Source organism: Malus domestica, chromosome 05, assembly GCF_042453785.1.
Source record: "Malus domestica chromosome 05, GDT2T_hap1".
In the NCBI taxonomy this organism is placed as follows: domain Eukaryota; kingdom Viridiplantae; phylum Streptophyta; class Magnoliopsida; order Rosales; family Rosaceae; genus Malus; species Malus domestica.
This window is the reverse complement of record NC_091665.1, coordinates 35688594-35707950: the sequence shown is the minus strand read 5'-3', so window position 1 is coordinate 35707950 and position 19357 is coordinate 35688594. Positions and strand designations below refer to the sequence as shown.

At 38.4% G+C, this 19357-nt stretch overlaps 3 protein-coding genes and 1 pseudogene across 7 annotated transcripts; 2 read left to right on the top strand and 2 right to left on the bottom strand.

Moving 5' to 3' along the window:
• Positions 1 to 114: 114 nt before the first annotated feature.
• LOC103412443 (extensin-like) lies at positions 115 to 2010 on the bottom strand. The gene is made up of 3 exons (XM_008350999.4): positions 1505 to 2010; positions 511 to 1332; positions 115 to 324 (listed from the first exon to the last, which is right to left on the bottom strand). Exons 1-3 carry the CDS (start codon positions 1587 to 1589, stop codon positions 293 to 295), a joined length of 939 nt encoding a protein of 312 aa, XP_008349221.1. The 5' UTR covers positions 1590 to 2010; the 3' UTR covers positions 115 to 292.
• Positions 2011 to 3884: 1874 nt separating this feature from the next.
• On the top strand, positions 3885 to 6726 carry LOC103435365 (pentatricopeptide repeat-containing protein At1g79490, mitochondrial-like). Its single transcript, XM_008373753.4, has one exon. It carries the CDS (start codon positions 4069 to 4071, stop codon positions 6604 to 6606), a length of 2538 nt encoding a protein of 845 aa, XP_008371975.2. The 5' UTR covers positions 3885 to 4068; the 3' UTR covers positions 6607 to 6726.
• A 487-nt stretch (positions 6727 to 7213) lies between these two features.
• On the bottom strand, positions 7214 to 8781 carry LOC103435366 (zinc transporter 1-like; annotated as a pseudogene).
• Positions 8782 to 11807: 3026 nt separating this feature from the next.
• Positions 11808 to 17016, top strand: LOC103419802 (2-dehydro-3-deoxyphosphooctonate aldolase). 5 transcript variants are annotated; one of them, XR_011581540.1, is made up of 16 exons: positions 11808 to 11900; positions 12163 to 12233; positions 12342 to 12439; positions 12563 to 12659; positions 13016 to 13081; positions 13566 to 13625; positions 13783 to 13857; positions 13986 to 14070; positions 14403 to 14461; positions 14737 to 14781; positions 15171 to 15269; positions 15464 to 15512; positions 15645 to 15692; positions 15824 to 15871; positions 16286 to 16364; positions 16798 to 17016. XR_011581540.1 is itself a non-coding variant. In XM_029102860.2 (15 exons), exons 2-14 carry the CDS (start codon positions 12198 to 12200, stop codon positions 16340 to 16342), a joined length of 873 nt encoding a protein of 290 aa, XP_028958693.1. In that variant the 5' UTR covers positions 11808 to 11900; positions 12169 to 12197; the 3' UTR covers positions 16343 to 16364; positions 16798 to 17016. The 5 variants fall into 5 exon arrangements, 4 of the variants coding, with proteins under 4 accessions (XP_028958693.1, XP_028958692.1, XP_070678754.1 ...); XM_029102860.2 differs by lacking the exon at positions 15464 to 15512 and having other exon boundaries at positions 12169 to 12233; XM_029102859.2 differs by lacking the exon at positions 15464 to 15512.
• Positions 17017 to 19357: the final 2341 nt, after the last annotated feature.

The following is a 19357-nucleotide window of genomic DNA, read 5'->3' as shown; positions in this document are numbered from 1 at the left end:
TCTAATTTAAGCGAAGGGCAATTTAGCAAAAGCAAATTTATCATGATATGTTCTGTCGAGTCATTGCCCTTGAACCTAACAAAGTGTGCACAAAAGATAAAACACTACAATATGTAACATAAAAAATTTATTGAAATCTATAATTCATAACTGAACGATAAGTAATCTACATTTTAATTACAAAATTTCTGTTTCGATTAGGGTTACATGTACCGAAATTTTGTACCTTTCGTTCAGTTGAAAAGAAAAGAAAATGAAAGAAATGACGATTGCAATCGAGTCTCTTTTGATCTCAATAATAGTCAAACCGACATCCATCGTAACCTGTGAAGACATTACCAAAATAACGAATCAGTTTATGAAAACAAGAATTTAGTGTTAGTGAAGTTCCTGAAATATGTACTCTCTTACTTGGATCAATAGTAACTAGTATGGCAGTTCATTAACAAATCAGTTTATGAAAACAAGAATTTAGTGTTAGTGAAGTTCCTGAAATATGTACTCTCTTACTTGGATCAATAGTAACTAGTATGGCAGTTCCTCCAAATGAACAAGTGCCACCAGCAACCCTAGTCCTTTGCCAGTAACTATTGAAGGCGTAGGAGGCATGGGCCAACAATGAATCTGGATTGAAACACGGCCCATTGGGCTGGATGGAAGCGCAATCCGCTCCCGACCCACAAGCATAATTCATAGCTTCTTGAATGATGGGGTCGGGCACAGACGGCTTTGCCACGCACCACAAAGGCGCTGTCGGGCCTCGTCTTGGACTCGGCAGCATAGTGGGCGGAGGGAACACAATGGGAGGTAGGAAAACAGGCGGGCTTGGTTGAAACCCAAAAGAAGGCGGGTTTGGAACAAGACTAGGCGGGCTGGGCTCGAAGTAAGGTGGGCTTGGGATGTAGATAGTGGGAGTAGGTACAAACCCCGTCGGGCTCGGGACAGTACCGGGCAGATTAGGGGTGGAGATGGATTCTGGTGGGCCTGGGAGAATGCTTGTTGGGCTTGGAGGTGGGATTTGGATAGGAAGGATACTTGGTGGTGATAACACAAAAGGTGTTGGGACAGTTGTAGGGGGAGTTTCTGGGGTATTGGGCGGAGTTGTATAGTATGGAGGTGTGTTTTCAGGCAAGGAAATTGGAGGTAATGAATCGTAAGGTGGCAATGTGAATGGTGAATCCACACCGTAGGGTTGGATGTCCTTTGATCCCTCCAATGGAAAGTTAATGCGGTTGATCAAGTTCAATTTGTTTGCAGCACTAAGAAACAAGTTGCTGTGCTTTGTTGGACCTGGAAGAGTGCCTTTTAAAAATCTTATTGATCTGATTGCCTCTGCCAAAACATATAGACTTGTCAACGAACTTAAAATTCATCGCCTCTTGCTGTATCTTTCATTACTCGATCTGGTCACGTGACGAGAGATATGGCAAGAGGTAGATGATACATCCATGCTTCTCTGAAAGCGAGGTTTAGTATATAAATCATTGAAGGAAGAGAGACTTACCACATTGAGTGAAGGAAACAGTTGCAACTAGAGTCAGATAGAGAAAAGGAATGAAAAATCTTGTGTGATTTCTAGTCGTTTCCATGACTTGCAACGGAACCTGAAACTCCAGTCGAATCTGCTGCTTCTTCTTCGTGTCTTCTCCTTTTGCTCCAACTCCCAGAAAACTCGAAGACGGGAAGCAGGAAGGGATGAAGAGAAGGAGGTTTTACATATATAAAGAACGGGCAGATGAAGCACGCTTGGAGCTCCCTAGAATTGTCCAAAAGAAGGGGCAATGGGAGCCAAGTGGCTATGAAGATTGATTCTCTAGCAGTCCAACTTTCAGTCACTTTGCTTGGATATGTGTCATTGAGGGGTTACAAAAAAGGGCTCTAAGAGAAGGTGTATTTTGTAGGAATGTGAACTATTCTGCGTGTACAACATCTGCCTTTTGCCTCCTCGCTAATATTATTTTTTTGCAAGCAGAAAAACTGGAATATATGCTTTGCTTGATCTTGGAAAAAAATCAAAAGTGTGGTTTTTTCGGCCCTTTTCTGTTGCTTCTTTTCTACTCAAAGCTCTCTCTCTCTCTCTCTCTCTCTCTCTCTCTCTCTCTCTCTCTCTCAGTGGGGAAAACCATACTAAGGTACAAGGTACAAGGTGGATATGCATTATTCAAATGAAGAACTGGTTGTTTAATGTCTAAGAATGTTTGTTATACAGTATGAGGTTTCGTAGCTTAAGCGATTAAAAGCGTTTACTCTGCATTCGAGCTCTTGCGGTCAATCCCCGGCCCCAATATCACTTTGCATCAAAAGAATGCTTATTACAATCAATTTTGTTCTGTTTGCATACCGGCTCGGATTTGCTTTGTTCAGATAGTTTGTACATATTTGGTTAAAAGTACATTTTGCAGGTTTGATTCTGGAACATAAAATGCCTTTAACACAAATTGCTTCAATGGGTTATTCTCAACACCTTGCCCCCAGTCCCCACCAAGGACTAATATACTTAATCTCTTTGATCTCTATATAATATTGAAGGGTGGTTAGTGCTCTAATCCTCTCCTGACAAATTAAGAAACTAATCTAGGCAATGTCTTATTCCTTAAACATGGAAAAGGGAACTCGTAGATCGAGAACATGAACCAAAAGGCAGCCTCGTCAGACTCCTGAGATTTTACAAGCAAACTCCTCTCCATGTTCTTTTTAGCCTGCTTTGCTTCCGTCCTCGTACCAAATCTAAAAGCGTAACTAATCGATGCTTAACTTGTAGCTCAAATTATTAAGAGCGTATTCGTTTTTTGGCTGAAGTTTTTCGTATCAAGGCTTATTAGTAGACTCTTACGTGCCATCAAATTGCAGAAGACAGGAGTCTTGTTGTGGTGATATTTATAAATCAAATATTTACTTATTTCCAAAATGATGAGCGTGAGCAAAGAGATAAAATATGTAATTATGGCCGTAATTTTTTAAGGCAATGGGATTACAAACATATTTTTATGTATTTTTCAGATGAATTATTCTTTTAAATTAATTTAGTTTATTACATATATACAGTTTTTATACGTATTTTGCTCATTTCATAGAGTTACCAACGGTTTGATCTCAATCTTTTAAAAATTGGCAATGACCACTCTTAAAGTTACAAAGTGTTACACTATTGTAAATTCTGGTCCATTTAACTGTTAAATAAACTGCTATTTTGTAACGTGACACTCATTAAACTCATTTACATTATGAGAAGTTACATCTGCATTAAAGAGAATAAATCAGAACTTTTATCATCTAAAAACTCAAATTATCAAAATATATAAAGTGATGAAAATGACCCACGCTGCCACGCCACATAAATCGAACTTTGATGCAAGTAAAACCATTTCACCCATTTCTAGATCAAAGGATAATAACTACAATTTAATACCAAGAGGGTGTCATTTAGTACCACAGTTTAGTGATATTTTTTTTTTACTTGTAAGTAAGAGATCTTATGTTCGATTCTTATCAAAGACGAATTTGAACCACATTATTGCTAGCTCATTGTGAGAAGCTCACCCCCAATGTAGATATATCGTTTGTTGAAAAAAAATAAGAAAAACTAATGAAAATTGCTTGAAAACTTTGAGTTTGAATGATAATGACAAAATAAAGGGTAAAGTGAATAGTATCAGGTTTGACTTTTTAGGGTAAAAATGTAATTTTTTGTTAAAGTGAACAGTACAGCGGGCTTTTCATTAAAACTCCCAAAAAAATAACAGCAGGGCACTAATGTAATATCCTGCAACTGCAGGGTTGATTTTGTCAGTTTAAAAAGATGGGGATCAAATTGTTAACTATCCCAAATCACAGGGTGCAAAATGCAATTAAAAATGGGAACTTTCTTTCGGGTATTTGCAGCACAGTACGGTAAACCCCCCAACGCTGCCTGCCCATTGACACTTCAGTCTGCTGCAGCTGCACATTGAAAGCTAGGGTTTAAGCTCCGCTCCAAAGAGGGCATCTTTCCAGCACTCAGGTAACACATTCAACCTCCATAAACCCTAATTTTATCCCCAAATCATAGTTCTGCATACCCAAAACTCAATGTTTTATAGGAGGAAGCTCTGCCCTGTAAGTATTTCTAGACTGACCAAAAACCCTACAGTCAGCTCTGCGTTTCATAGATCCAGTTCACCGTACCCCAATCTGTGTGCAAATGAAATCCATAGTTATGGAGGAAGTATCAGGTTATGGAGCTCTATAACGGGTTTCAATTCGATTTCTCGTAGATTATCTGTACCGGCAAAACCCAATTTTGTGGGGAGCTCTGGTTTTTCAGGTACGAATTTGGTTGAAAAGCCGGTTTCTTTAGGCCCTGGTTTGATCAGAACGTACTGTTCTGGGAAGAAGAGTGATGAGTGGATTGACGAGATTGAGTATTTGGATGAATCAGGGAGTGTTATTTACACAGGGAAAGGTATAAGATCGGTTGAGCCAGGGCTCGATGACCATGTAATGGTGGGCAGGTTGAAAAAGCCAATGTTGAATGCCTCTGCCATTGCGAAAATTGTTGAGGTTGTAAAGAGGTGGAAATGGGGGCCTGAATTGGAGACCCAATTGGACAAACTCCAATTTGTACCAAACATGACTCACATTACTCAAGCGTTGAAGGTTATTAAAGATGGTGATGGAGCTTTGAGTTTGTTTCGATGGGCTAAGAGGCAGTCATGGTATTTGCCGAGTGATGAGTGTTATGTGGTGTTGTTTGATGGCCTAAACCAAAGCAAGGACTTTGATGGAATCCAGTCATTGTTTGATGAAATGGTGCAGGATTCTGGTAGTAGTGGGGTTTTGTCATCGGGTGCATATAACCGTGTCATTCAGTTCTTGGCTAAAGCAGATAAAATGGAGGTGGCATTTTGTTGCTTTAAGAAGATTCAAGATTCAGGTTTCGAAGTTGATACTCAGACGTATAATTCGCTTATATTGCTGTTTTTGAATAAGGGTTTACCTTATAAGGCATTTGAGATATATGAGACCATGCAAGCTGCAAGCTGCTCATTAGATGGATCAACCTATGAGTTGATGGTACCAAACTTGGCAAAGTCAGGCCGCCTTGATGCTGCATTTAAGCTCTTCCAAGAAATGAAAGGGAGGAACTTTAAACCCAGCTTTAATGTCTTTGCATCGCTTGTTGATTCAATGGGAAAAGCTGGGCGGTTGGACACGTCGATGAAGTTATACATGGAAATGCAGGGCTATGGTTTCAGGCCATCTGCTCCCATGTATGTTTCTATGATTGAGTCATATGTAAAGGCTGGGAAATTAGATGCTGCCCTTAGACTTTGGGATGAGATGAAGAAAGCGGGCTTTAAGCCTAACTTTGGGTTATACACAATGATTGTTGAGTCCCATGCAAAATCAGGGAAACTTGATATTGCAATGTCTACCTTTATCGATATGGAGAAGGCTGGATTTTTACCCACTCCTTCGACATATTCGTGTCTATTGGAAATGCATGCTGCCTCTGGACAAGTAGATTCTGCTATGAAGCTGTATAACTCAATGACCAATGCAGGTTTAAGACCAGGTCTAAGTACTTACACATCCCTTTTGATGCTTTTGGCTAATAAGAAGCTTGTGGACGTGGCTGCCAAGATTTTGCTTGAGATGAAGACGATGGGTTATTCTGTTGATGTGAGCGCTAGCGATGTTTTGATGGTGTATATCAAGGAGGGTTCTGTTGATGTAGCCTTGCGGTGGTTGCGGTTCATGGGCTCATCAGGGATTAGAACAAATAATTTTATAATCAGACAGTTGTTCGAGTCATGTATGAAGAGTGGTTTGTATGAGTCAGCAAAGCCTCTCTTAGAAACGTATGTGAATTCTGCTGCAAAAGTCGACCTCATACTTTACACATCCATTCTAGCCTATCTCGTAAGATGCCAGGAAGAAGAGCATGAGAGGCATTTGATGTCAATACTTGGCGCCACAAGATACAAGGCACATGCTTTTATGTGTGGACTCTTCACGGGCCCAGAACAGAGGAAACAACCAGTGTTATCTTTTGTGAGGGAATTTTTCCAAGGTATTGATTATGAGTTGGAAGAGGGACCTGCTAAGTACTTTGTTAATGTTCTTCTCAACTACCTTGTTCTTATGGGGCAGATAAATCGAGCCCGGTGTGTTTGGAAAGTTGCCTACGAGAATAAGCTTTTCCCAAAGGCAATAGTATTTGATCAGCAAATTGCTTGGTCCCTGGACGTCAGGAACTTATCAGTCGGAGCTGCTCTGATAGCAGTTGTGCATACTCTCCATAGGTTCAGAAAACGAATGTTATATTATGGTGTCATCCCAAGACGCATTAAATTGGTCACAGGACCGACTTTGAAGATAGTGGTTGCACAGATATTGAACTCGGTGGAATCTCCATTCGAGGTTAGCAAAGTGGTGCTGAGGGCACCGGGAGATGCTGTCATGGAGTGGTTTAAGAAACCCATTGTTCAACAGTTTCTTCTGAATGAGATTCCGTCAAGGTCCGATATCCTCATGCACAAGATGAACACTCTTTTTCCTAGTTCTGCACCTGAATTAAGATCTCTGGCCCCTCCCAAAATACTCATGCCAAGGAAAGCAATGTAAACACACAGGATATTTGAAATTTGGTTATGCATTTGTTATATGGAAATGTATCAGTTGTTGATTTTTGACCTTTCTCTGAAATTAAAGAAACATGTACATAATCTTAAAAAGTTTCAGCAAGTTCTTTGTTCTTTCTCTTTTCCGTTTGAATTTTTGTGTGAATTCATGAGACTCTCCCTTCCTCCTCCTAGCCCTTGCATAGGGCACTGTTTCCTTTTGTTTGAGTCCTGCGGAGAAGAGCTTTGGTAGGAAGTGGATGCTTAATTGCACCCACTGCATCATCAATCCAGAAGATGCAGTGGGCGCAATTAAGCTTCGAACAGTTTGATATACACGGACTGGGGTTGCCGCAAGATCTGTGCTACGGAGATTCAGTCAGTCGGGAACTATTCTTGCTGTGCTTCAGTTATAATTCTCTTTGGAATTGATCATTTATAATTATACATCCTCGAATGGCAAACGCGAAGTTAGCTCTGGTGGATTTGATGAATTCTTTAATCAAAACCTGATGACAGTATGGCTTGGATTCGATATCAACACGAGTACAATATTATGTTTCGTGGTTTTGGCTTTAGAGCAGTGTGCTCTCATTTGATTCCCAAAGAACGAAGGAAATACTTATCGTTGATTTTGCAAAGCAAAGGCCGAGTTTTCATATTCATTGTAATACAAACATGTTTCATGTCCGTGAAATCAGTTCAAAAAATCAGAAAGGGGAATGACCTTCGCCGCTCCCGCTGGGGTGGGGGAAGAAGCCAAGTTATAAGCTTTGCTCAGATTTCAAGCCCATTTGGCTAAGAGAGACATACAACCAGTCCCCAGAAGGAGCGAAGAGTATGCTCCTAACTGAATCTTCAAATTGCCTTGCATTCTAGGGTTCATGAAATCTGCTGCTAGTAGGTCAACAAGAGCCATGTAAATCAAAATCCCCCCTGCGGCAGCATTCGAAGTTCCTTCAAAAATGAGTGCAGTCGGACTGTTCATGTTGTAAACGGTTGATATTCCGACACCTACTGCAATCCCTACCGGCGTTGTGAGGGAGAAAAATGTCGCCATGATCGCTGCAGACCGAGACTTGAATTGCGCCTTAGGAGGCTTTATTGTTTGAGGCTTTACCTTAGCAGATGCAGCCACCAAGTCCCATGCCTTCAAAGAATTGATGGAAAGACAAAGCAACCATGAGAGGCTTTATTGTTTCACGACTTGGGGAAGCACCCAATGATATTCCGATTATAACTGAATGCACTAGGATCCCCAGCTCCAACACCTACAAGATAACCATGGAAGTTAAAATCCAGAAAACGATCTACGTAACAATGAAGAACTTCAGATTGTCATCCTTAAATAAGATGTTTTTCTTCGATACAGTTCTTACTAGTGAAATGACACGCTGCCTGATTAGTTCCGATGATTTCAATTCTTCGGAGCCATGAGCATGGCCCTGTGTGGAATGTGTGTGACCATGTACATGACCTGCATGATCATCGTCACCGCTTTCTAGTTCATGAATCGTCACTTGGTTGGACTTTACTTTCGATCTCTGATAGTACCCGGTTGCCAATGAATCGACCATCAGTGTTCCAGTGGCAGATAACATGGTAACAAAACCGGTGTAAGGGAACTTCCCCCATGGATTTTCTTTGATGCAGGGTGAAGTCAAGTTGTCAAATGCATCTGGGAGTATGTGAACGAATCCAATTGCTAGAATGACGCCTGCAGCGAAGGCCTTGATGAGGAAGAAGATGTCATTTTTGGGCATCAGTGTTGGGATTTTCTTGCCTAGCCAATTCAGACTCACCCCCACAGAACCAGCAACAAGAATGGAGGCAATGGAGCCTAATTTATACCTGAGTTCATCTTCTTGGTTGTGTTCTGCGTCCTCGGATTCGCACGTTCAGTCTCCGAATACTATAGCGGGAGATAGAATAATTAGGATTGTGATAATCTTTAACATGTTGGAAGATTGACCTAACTGAAGAATGAACATGGTTTTAACTTTGAGGTATGAGAAAAGGGTGAGGGAAAGAAGGGTGGGAAAACAGTATATAGTGAAAGGTTTTTGGGTTTTTGCCTTTTGGATCTTTTTTTTTTTGGTAATAAGACGATATTCCAAGCTATTGTTTTTTTACGTGAAAGAGAATTTAAACTTAAGTGCGACAGAGCAGACACATTGTCTTAACCAACTGACCTAACTTACATATGTTGCCTTTTAAAACTTATAAAGCAAACAGGTTGCATGTGCATGTAGCACTAACATTAGGCTGGATGGGTTAAAGTCCAAAACTGCCACTTGATTCATTTATATGGATGATAATTAGAAAGTTAATTAATTTGTGAGCATTATTTGAAGTTGTTGTTGGAAGTTCAAGTAAAAACATGATGTCAATGTTTGTGTGCTGCTAGATGTCACGAAAGTTGTGTGTGTACAAAAGTCTAAGAGTGTGTGTGAAAGTTTAAATGTGTGTACAAAAGTTTAAAGGTGTGCATGAAAGTTTAAAGATGTGTGTAAAAGTCTAAAAGTATGTGTGTATGTGTGCAAAAGTCTAAAGTTAAAGAATGTAAAGACTTTTTGAACACCTTTAATTTGTTTTACATGTGTTAGTCTTGTAAAATCTCTATAATAGAGATAGGTGCATGTCCGTTCAAAACATTCCCATTTTCAGCAATCGAGTTGAAACTCTTTTAATATATCAAAGTGTTTGTTGCTTCATCTCTCTCTTTCTTGTCTAATTGTATTGAGAGTGAAGGTGAGAGGTGTGATAGGGTTAAAAAACTTATCACCCATATATTTTGGTACTGAGTTAGTAAACTTTGAATACCAACCGTTGTCGGGACTCAGCAGGCAACCCCATCCCCAAGGTCCTGTTTATTTTCATCCTTTTTCTTTTTTTTTTGTTTTTGTTTTTTTGATCAGAAACAACTTCATTGAAACAGCAAGACCATACAAAAGAGAGAAGGCACAGAAGCTTAGTCCCAAGAAGGACCAACAAAAGGACCCTAGAAAAGGATAAGAAGACTTGGAGAAGAAACTCTAGTCGCCAAAACCAGGGAACCCAACGCCCCTTAGCCTCCCTAAGGAGGACAGGGAAGACCATCAATGGATAAGATGTGCACAAGAGCGGATGGGGGCCTGGAAACCCAGACTTCCGGACACATCCCTCTTAAACTCTGTGGGGCAACCCAATCAGCTGCCAAATTCGCTTGGCAAGGAATCCAGCACCACTTGGCAGAAGGAAAGCTGAAGACTCCAAATTTGACGAATGAGAGGAAATAAAGACCACCTGACAGAAGCCGTCTTCTTGGCAAAGATAGCAGCATGAGCTTCCGCATCCAGGGAAGAAGATGCCACACCCGAGCCAGAGTCACCCACCAAAAGAGACCCCCGATAATCCCAAATGATCACCCCAAGACCCATACGATGCAACACACTCGACCAGGCCGCATCACAGTTCACCTTTACAACCGACAAAGGAGGAGCGTGCCAACGAACCAGAGGAGCAGCGGGGATATCCCCGTTTATGGAGGAGACATGAAGGACCTTGGAAATGGATAAAAACTCAGAAATCGCTTCAGCAGCCCTCCTGGCAGTATCGAGAGGAGAAGGGCAGGTACCATTGAAAATCGCACAACACCTGGCTTTCCAAATTTCCCAACAAATATAGGATATCAAGGTTACAATGTAGTCCCGATCCATCTTGGAGTCACCCGCCATTGAACTAATAGCAAGAAACCACGCATCAAAAGTGTACATTCAATAGCCAAGCGATCCTGGGGCGAAATGAAAGATCCAATTTCACCGAGATTCCAAGAACCAGTCGAAGTGTTTATAATTTCACGGACAGTTCGAAGTGTTCAATTTCATCCTTTATTACTCTATTTTGTGTTGTATCTTTGTTGTTTTCATTTAGAAAAATACTTGACTTCTTACGTATAAACATTCATTTCTCCAGACAAAATAACCGTTCGACATGTGTCATGATAAATTTTTTATGTTTTATAAATTTAATGAGTTAATGTAATATATATATATATATCAAATTGTGATTCACAGATAAAGAAAAACGATCGAGGAGGCGAGAAATTTGTTGTACTCATTGGCAAAATCTCAACAATGCAGCGGTGCATTAATATTTGTCAGTCAACTCAATAATGTCCATATTTTATGTCTTCAGTTTTCTTCTATATTATATAACGTTCCGTTATCCATGCTGACATCTTGCATGCAGCTGCATGCATTGTTTAAATATCTAGTAGAACTAGTTAACTAGTAAAAGCTTTATATAGGAGTTCACTCTTCAACATCTCACCCGAAAAGAGAAAATTGTGCCCAGTTGTGATATTCTGGATAACTTTTTCTTACGATCGATGCTGCATTATTGCTTTAAAATGTTACGGTAGCATTTAAGAGTGTAAAAAGAGTAGAGTTGATCTTGAAGAACGGTTGGATGTATGGATTTGTCGAGTTTGTTGATCCAAAGGGCCGTCGGGGCTTGATTTTGGAAGAACGAAGAACGAAGAAGGCTTTCTTGATTCTTCGGGAACCTGGATGCTTGAGAGCTTCGGAGTTTCAGAGTTTCAGAGCTTCAAGGTTTTGGTGTAATATGAATTGGTGAAATGAAATGAATGAAATTGGCTTCTATTTATAGAATTTTCCAAGGCCTAATTTTGAATATAATATTCCAGATGAAATAAGTCATTTCTGCCAGGTGTTGACAAGTGTCATGTTTGATGACTTTTCCGACTTATTTCAATTTTTCGTCGAGTTACATGCTACGTGTAAAATTTATGTAATACATGAGTATTGAAACTTTGATTTATCGATCAACATTTATTTACCAAAATTTCGATGTCTACAGTTTTCACTAAAGTTGTTTTCAATCATTTTAAAAACACTTTCAAATGAGCCATATGTTTGTATGACATTGAAGCTAACAATAGAAGTCACTCTCTCTGGAAAAAAAACGCATTACATATTCATATGCTCTTAATCACTCAAGTTACAAATTCTTCACGATGCCCTCATTAAACCAGAGAAAAAAGAAGAAGAAGAGGAGGATGAAAATAAACCCACCAATTTACAAGTAAAAATTTCCCGGACAATTTTCTGACTTGGGCCTTCAATTCTCTGACATGGCCCTTCAAATTTTTTGGGCCCTCACATATACACAGCTGCGCGCGCACCTACACTCTCATACGGCCGACGGTTTCAGTGAAGGAATATATCGCCTCTGCTTCTTTCTACGCCATCACTCACTGAACTCTCTTTCTCTCTCTGTTTTCGCGATCGAAGTGAGGTAGATTTCTTTCCTTGATAGATCTGTGAAAATCAACTACATTTTGGTCCGAATGTGCATTCACGTTTCGTTTAAAATTCTTTTTGGTTTCCCGGAAAATTGCGGGAAAATTTAGACTGCCTCCGGATCTTCGAATGACTATCAACATTCTGAATTCTCAATTTTTTTTAGAAATTTCGGGTTACTAGTTTGATTAAAATAACAATTTTTTATCAATGTAGTCTATGATTTACGTGATATAATTGAATCCTGATATGTGTAGCTGCAGTTGTATCGTTTCAGCTAAAGTGGGAAGATATGGATTCGTCAGTGGTGCTATATAACCAGCTCAAGGTTTAATTTTGTTGGGATTTTTTAAATTCTTACGTTAAATGGTATATAAATTTGGATGGTTTATGCTCCGATGGTACTTTAATTTTTCTCTTATTTCAATCCTAGCAGGCAGCAGAACCATTTTTCTTGCTAGCCGGTCCCAATGTGATCGAATCTGAGGAGCACATTTTCCGAATGGCCAAGCACATCAAGAGTGTTGCAACGAAGTATGCTCCTTGTCTCTGGGATTTATGCATTTTGTCGAAATGGGATAAAGATTGGATTTAAATCTTTGTGTATTTTTTTTCCGGATTCTGGTAAGATAGACAATTTGTTTTTCAATCTTGTAGAGTTGGATTGCCACTGGTTTTCAAGTCAAGCTTTGACAAGGCCAACCGTACGTCCTCAAAATCATTCCGGGGTCCTGGCTTGGAGGAAGGCTTAAAGGTTGACCACAAGTCATTATCTTTTTCTCATGCTAAGTTTATATTTGAATCACTTTGGTTGCTATGGTCAAAGTATAGAGAACTTACCAGATATTGTTACATGTTCAAGTAAATTATTAGTGTCATCGGAGTTTGAGACTGCAAGTCCGTGTTGTTTCAGTTCTTCGATGACATGTGTTGATACATCTAAAGCTTTTAACAGTTTAGCTGCAATATTACAAGGGAATACATAAATCATGGTCAATTCTTTGTAGAGTAGAATTTCTCCTGCATAATATTAACTCGGTATTATTATCAATATAGAAGACATTCAACTTAAAATCACTGATTCCTCCTTATTTCGCCTTTTTATTTCAGATCCTTGAGAAGGTCAAAACAGCATTTGACCTCCCTATCATTACAGATGTACATGAAGCTAGCCAGGTGAGCATTCTATCTCCTCTCATCAGGTGAAATTTTTTTAAATCGTGTTTTTAGTGTACTTGTTTACTTCAGCTTTAAATATTTATGTGTCAAAGATAATGCCTTAAGACTAAGAGTAAGAAGATCAAATTTTGCTTGAAAATGCGCTGTTTTCTTGATGAATAAGTGTGCACCATTTGGGTACCTTGGGTAGGCTTCACTATATATCTATGAAACAATGTGTAGAAAAAGAGACTTTGGAATAGGTTATAATCTACTCTATTACTAAATTTTCTGGATTCTGGACTTGGTCAATAGATCTTTACATGTTCTATCTTGAATCAGTTGAATGTATACTTGCATGCATAATGATGCAGCGCAACACATCGTCACGTCCTAGTTTGTTTCTTTACCATTGCATGTTAAACAGCAAGGGAAGTTTGACCTGGCTTTTAGGTCATGAACTGTTTCTCACGTTGTTCCTTTGCTTTTTTCTTTTTTCTAGTGTGAAGCAGTTGGTAGAGTTGCAGATATTATTCAGATTCCTGCATTTTTATGCCGCCAGGTGAAGTTAATATGGAACCCTGTGCCTCAGCCATCATGACAAAGTTTTAACGATGTGTTGCTAAAGAAAGAAATCAAAGTTGAAATGGAAGTTTTTAAAGGATGCCATAAGTCGGGAGTCTTATCTTATTTGTGAGTCTGACTTCCTATGATGACAGACAGATCTTCTAGTAGCAGCAGCCAAGACTGGAAAAATTATCAATATTAAGAAGGGCCAGTTCTGTGCTCCTTCTGTGAGTGATTTACATTTCTCCCCCACTCTCTGACCTAATTGATTAAAACTCCACTAACTAATCTCATTTAAATTATTTTGGTATCCTTGTGCTTATGTTATTAATGTTAAAGTGTTCATTATTTTCAGGTCATGGTAAACTCGGCTGAGAAGGTTAGACTGGCTGGAAACCCAAATGTGATGGTTTGTGAGAGGGGAACTATGTTTGGCTATAGTAAGTCTTAAAGCAGCTATGTTATCTCTTTAATTAGGCTGTCTGTTTCGGTTTCAATCAATGTTCTAGTGCTTGCCCCACTCTCTGCATGGCCATTGCTTAATTCGTCATGTTCCCCCTTTCCCCTTTATGTTTTTAAACTTTGATGCGTTGATTCTCCATTCATACTGTTTAAGATTTTATTGTTGCATTCTTATAATTTGGTCCTGCACATGTTTTTAAACTTTCACGCATCGATTCTCCATATTTTTTAAGGATTAAAATTAATGTTGCATTCTTATAATTTGGTCCTGCTCAGTTGATTTATCCTATATCTCTGCTTTGTTTTATAGATGATTTAATTGTTGATCCCCGCAATTTGGAGTGGATCAGAGAAGCTAATTGTCCTGTCGTAAGCTACTGTTTACATTCTGTTCTTCCTTTTCCGTGCTCTTGTTATTTTGTAATAAAATTTCCATCTCGTTTTCTTTGTACTGGAAGTACACAACTACCCCCATTCCTCCTTCTCCAATTAAACAGTTTTCCAAATTACTTTTTATAGTTTTTGGTTGAAATAGACAGAAGTGCTTCTGGTTGGAGAAGTACCTTTAGGAAACTTCTGTAGGAAGTCTTGCCTGTTGAAATACAGAAAACTCTTGGCTTTCTAACTCAAGTGTTTCACTACAGGTTGCTGACGTCACACATGCATTGCAACAGCCTGCTGGGAGAAAGGTGAGAAAGTCTTACATATAGTTTTTCAGAACTTAAGAGTGCTCTGCAGCTTCTCTTAGAAACGCATGGTTATAATAGCCACAACTTGTATTCCATGATATATCTCATTAAATCTGTAGCCAATATTATTATTTCCTTTTCACGTCTCCTTGACATTAGCAATGACCTGTGAAAAATCACTTAATTTGGGTGGTTGGGAAGAACATGTTAGATTGTTGCTTTTGAGTGACAACAAAATTTAGGAACTGCCTTTATCTTATTGCATGTGGAGATGAAATATTTCTTCTGGTTTTATCACTAACAGCTATAATATGCTTACTTTAATTTGATATTGCTAATTGTTAAAATTTGATTCCCATATCATGGCTGAACTTTACTTTCTCCTATGGTTGGACGATGGAGGTGTTGCCAGCGGTGGTCTTCGTGAATTAATACCATGCATTGCAAGAACAGCAGTTGCTGTTGGAGTGGATGGAATTTTCATGGAGGTAAAGTAACTTTCGGATGCCTGCATTTATGTTTCATTCCTTTTTAGGATTATGATTCTTATTTCTGGGATTTACTTCAAACAAATTTGTTGAAGTTTACTAATTAGGCTGTGCGAATAAATTCTCATTCTCATTTATCTGCAACTATGTGCGTGCAAATTTGATATTGTGCTATATGAATTCATCTTTCTTAGCTGTCAATTGTATGGCCACATGAAGCTGCTGATACAACAATTTCTCAGGGTAGTCGTCTTTATGAATACATTTATACATATACCACCACCACCCCCCCCCCCCTCCCCACACACACACACATGTATCTACACACTTGCATACAGACTTTTGGCTTGCTAAGATTTTCCTCTGGTTACTTAGGTACATGATGATCCTTCTAATGCGCCAGTTGATGGTCCAACTCAGTGGGTGAGTCATGCTTTCTTGTTTTCATGTGCATTTTCTCCTGTTTTGAGATGTTTGAATATATAAACATTGTTTAACGAAAAAGTATTTTATTAAGTTAAACTGTTTATATTACTTCTTGTTTATGATTTTAGCCCTTGCGCCAGTTGGAGGAACTGCTGGTAGAGCTCATAGCAATTGCTGTAAGTATCTTGCTCTATCCATAATATGAGCACTTACATTATGATCATTTTTGTGTCAAGTGTTGTAAAACTCCTTAAGAACTCCATGTACATAGAATGCATAATATATTGGTTACTTGGAGAGACGAATTTATGGATGTTACATTAACCATGGAAATGCAGTGTTAGCAGTTGTATGAATGCTAGATTCTTTTAACACTTTCAAAACAATTCAGAAGTATGGTATTTAGGATTATTTTTATATGGTATAGTCTTCCCTCCCAAAACCTTCCCTGGCGTTCTCACAATGCTAGAGAGTAAAAAACTAAAGAACAAGAATGGTTTTTCGTTTTGATTTTGCGTTCTTAATAGTATGGTTTTTCATTTTATTGCTGGATATTGACCTAGATATTCTGTTTTGTTGTTAATTTTTAGAGGGTAAGCAAAGGGAGGCAACGTTTCAGCATTGATCTCACACCCTATCGCAATTAGAAGAGTTGAAGCTACTCTATTGGTAAGAATGGTGGTCTAATGCATCAAGTATGTCTTTTTTTCCTTTGTTACCCATTATTGTGAAGGTGGAGTGTAAAAGCTATAATAGAATGAAAAGGAGAGCACATCCACCTCGAGTACACTATCGTAATTGATGTGGGTGCAGGTTTGGGCAAAAAGATGCAGAATTGAGTGTTTTGTGGCACCCTCAGTCACATACTTTTTGCCCCTCCAGGCAATAAGTAGCAGAATTGAGGTTAAAGAGTTCTAAGGAGTGTCCTGTCATTGACGACAGATATGCTGCCTGGCGATAGATTTTTAGAGTCTAATAAACATACTTTGGACCTTAAAATGCCTTCTTTTCTTCCCTAACTGCTATCTCCATTCAAGTTCATGTCGCTTTGAGTCTGTGCCCGTTGTTACTTACGTGTGGTTTTCATTCTTTCTTATTTCAGGTATTTATTTGTGTGTTCAAGTATTATAATGTTAGTAGAACGAATTTTGAGTTTCAGGGAGTAAAGTTAATCGATTTCACACAGTATGTCAAGTACAGTTTTGGAGATTTAAACATGAGACTTTCTTTAAAATGTGGAGGGATATCATTGTAATACTAAAGGCATAATAATTTTTTTACTTATTTACTACTTGCTAGGTCATAAATGATTTTGCCCAAACGCACCCTCCAGCTTATTTTTGTTCCTTGATTTTTCTTTATTTTATTCTGTCCAAAATTCATGAACAAACAAAAAGTATAGATGAAGAGAAAAAGTGTGAAAATTATCTTTTCAAAAATAGTTTTCTAATCTCTACTAATTAATAAAATCTTCTTGTCAACCAAAAGAGGGTGAAAAGATAAATTTGTCTTCTATCACACAAAAAAAATGATGGGCAAAAAATGTAATTTCACATGTCCAAATTTTACTGTTTTTTATTGAAGCTTTACCAACATGCGATGTTAAAATACCTCCAATATTAAAAAAAAAAAAAAAACCAAAAACAAAAACCTCCCACCCTCACCTTCTCTCTCTCTCATTTTCTAAAAAAGTATGTTCATGCACACAAAGTATGTAGCAAATGCTAGTTTCAGAACAAAAGAAAGGAAAAGAAAAAAAAAATTGATAAACACAAACCCTTTTTAACCTTTTACACATTTGGTGGTTATGTTTGATTTATTCAATTTAATAGTTAGAAATAAAAAATAACGTGTGACATGTGTGAGAAATGAGAATCACTTTCCCAAAAAGCTATGTAGGATAAATGCTTTCAACTATCAGAGGAAAACGTGTATAGAACCAGGGCCCAGAGGAAAACTATCTAAATCCGTTTTCATAATTTTACACCACAAGAAAAGAACAGGTCCTCACTGAAGACCCTTAATTCAAAGTTTTCGCTGCACATGGATTTCTGCTACCCATCAGAACCAGGTCCCAGTTGTGTTGTCAATTGTGATAAATTTTCTGCTCCCTAACAGACGCTAGAGGAGACTTAACTATTCATAGTCTCGGCTGCACATGGATTTTCCACCAAAGATTAATTGGTGTGCCAATACTTCTTAGGCTAGCCATCTCCATCTTGCATTCAATATCGTTTGGTCCTACACGGCTTCGTTAGAATTCGGAAAATGCAATAGAAAGATCTCTGTATGTCCCAATAGTGGAAAACAGATAAGAAAGCAACTAGTGTGACAATGATAATTTTCAAGTGTGTTAACAACATTTACGTTGTGTAGAAAATTTGTATCAATTGGAGTGTCAAGAAAACTGGAATTTGAAAGAAAGGATTCGATGTTTTCTTTTAATTTGATATTGAATTGGCGTCAAAGAGGTTTTTCGTGCTTTCTTTTTTAAAAAGTTTACATGAATATGTTCATGGCCTGCTGTGTCTGAGGTGGCCAGGGCATTGCACGTGGTGTTCCACGACCAAACGTGCTACATGCTGTGGTTAGTCTCCGCTGCACAAGGATTTTCCACCAAATACCAATTGGAGTGTCAAGACTAACTATTCAAGGTCTCCATCATGCATTCGTTATCAATTGTGATATATTTTCTGCTCCCTACCAGACGCTGGAGGAGACCATCTGTGAGCTGGCCAGGGCTTTGCAAGGTGGTGTTCCACGACCAAACATGTTACATGCTGTGGTTGGGACTTGGGAAGGGAAAAATTTAGCTGAAACCTGCTGTATGCAACAGTTGCGTCTGCATATCTTCTCCGTGGGAGGAAAGGAGAGGGAAGGGGTGACGGGGGAGTGATGATAGGCGGAGAAGATAAAGTTGTTGACTGAAGATGGAGGAACAACGAGTTTGGATCAAATGCCATAACATTTTTATTTAGGCTTATTTTTAGCTACACCATTTGAAACTCGATTTTGATCTCACAAGTCAAAGTAGAACGAATTTTGAATTTCAGGGAGTAAAGTTAATCGATTTCACATAGTATGTCAAGTACACTTTTGGAGATTTAAACATGGGACTTTCTTTAAAATGTGGAGGGATATCATTGTAATACTAAAGACATAATATTTTTTTACTTATTTACTACTTGCTAGGTCATAAATGATTTTGCCCAAACGCACCCTCCGGCTTATTTTTGTTCCTTGATTTTTCTTTATTTTATTCTGTCCAAAATTCATGAACAAACAAAAAGTATAGATGAAGAGAAAAAGTGTGTGAAAATTATCTTTTCAAAAATAGTTTCATAATCTCTACTAATTAATAAAATCCTCTTTGTCAACCAAAAGAGGGTGAAAAGATAAATTAGTCTTCTATCACACAAAAAAAATGATGGGCAAAAAAATGCAATTTCACATGTCCAAATTTTACTGTTTTTTATTGAAGCTTCATCTACATGCGATGTTAAAATACCTCCAATATTATAAAAAAAAAAACCAAAAACAAAAACCTTCCACCCCCACGCTCTCTCTCTCTCATTTTCTAAAAAATTATGTTCATGCACACAAAGTATGTAGCAAATGCTAGTTTCAGAATAAAAGAAAGGAAAAGAAAAAAAAAATGATAA

Coding starts and splice junctions, on each gene's coding strand:
- LOC103435365 (XM_008373753.4), top strand. CDS start 4,069: ATGTTTTATAGGAGGAAGCTCTGCCCTGTAAGTATTTCTAGACTGACC.
- LOC103419802 (XM_029102860.2), top strand. CDS start 12,198: ATGGATTCGTCAGTGGTGCTATATAACCAGCTCAAG. Junction 12,440..12,562: donor ATCAAGAGTGTTGCAACGAA/GTATGCTCCTTG, acceptor TCAATCTTGTAG/AGTTGGATTGCCACTGGTTT. Junction 14,462..14,736: donor GAGAAGCTAATTGTCCTGTC/GTAAGCTACTGT, acceptor GTTTCACTACAG/GTTGCTGACGTCACACATGC.
- LOC103412443 (XM_008350999.4), bottom strand. CDS start 1,589: ATGGAAACGACTAGAAATCACACAAGATTTTTCATTCCTTTTCTCTAT. Junction 1,333..1,504: donor TGTTTCCTTCACTCAATGTG/GTAAGTCTCTCT, acceptor ATGTTTTGGCAG/AGGCAATCAGATCAATAAGA. Junction 325..510: donor ACTAGTTACTATTGATCCAA/GTAAGAGAGTAC, acceptor ATGTCTTCACAG/GTTACGATGGATGTCGGTTT.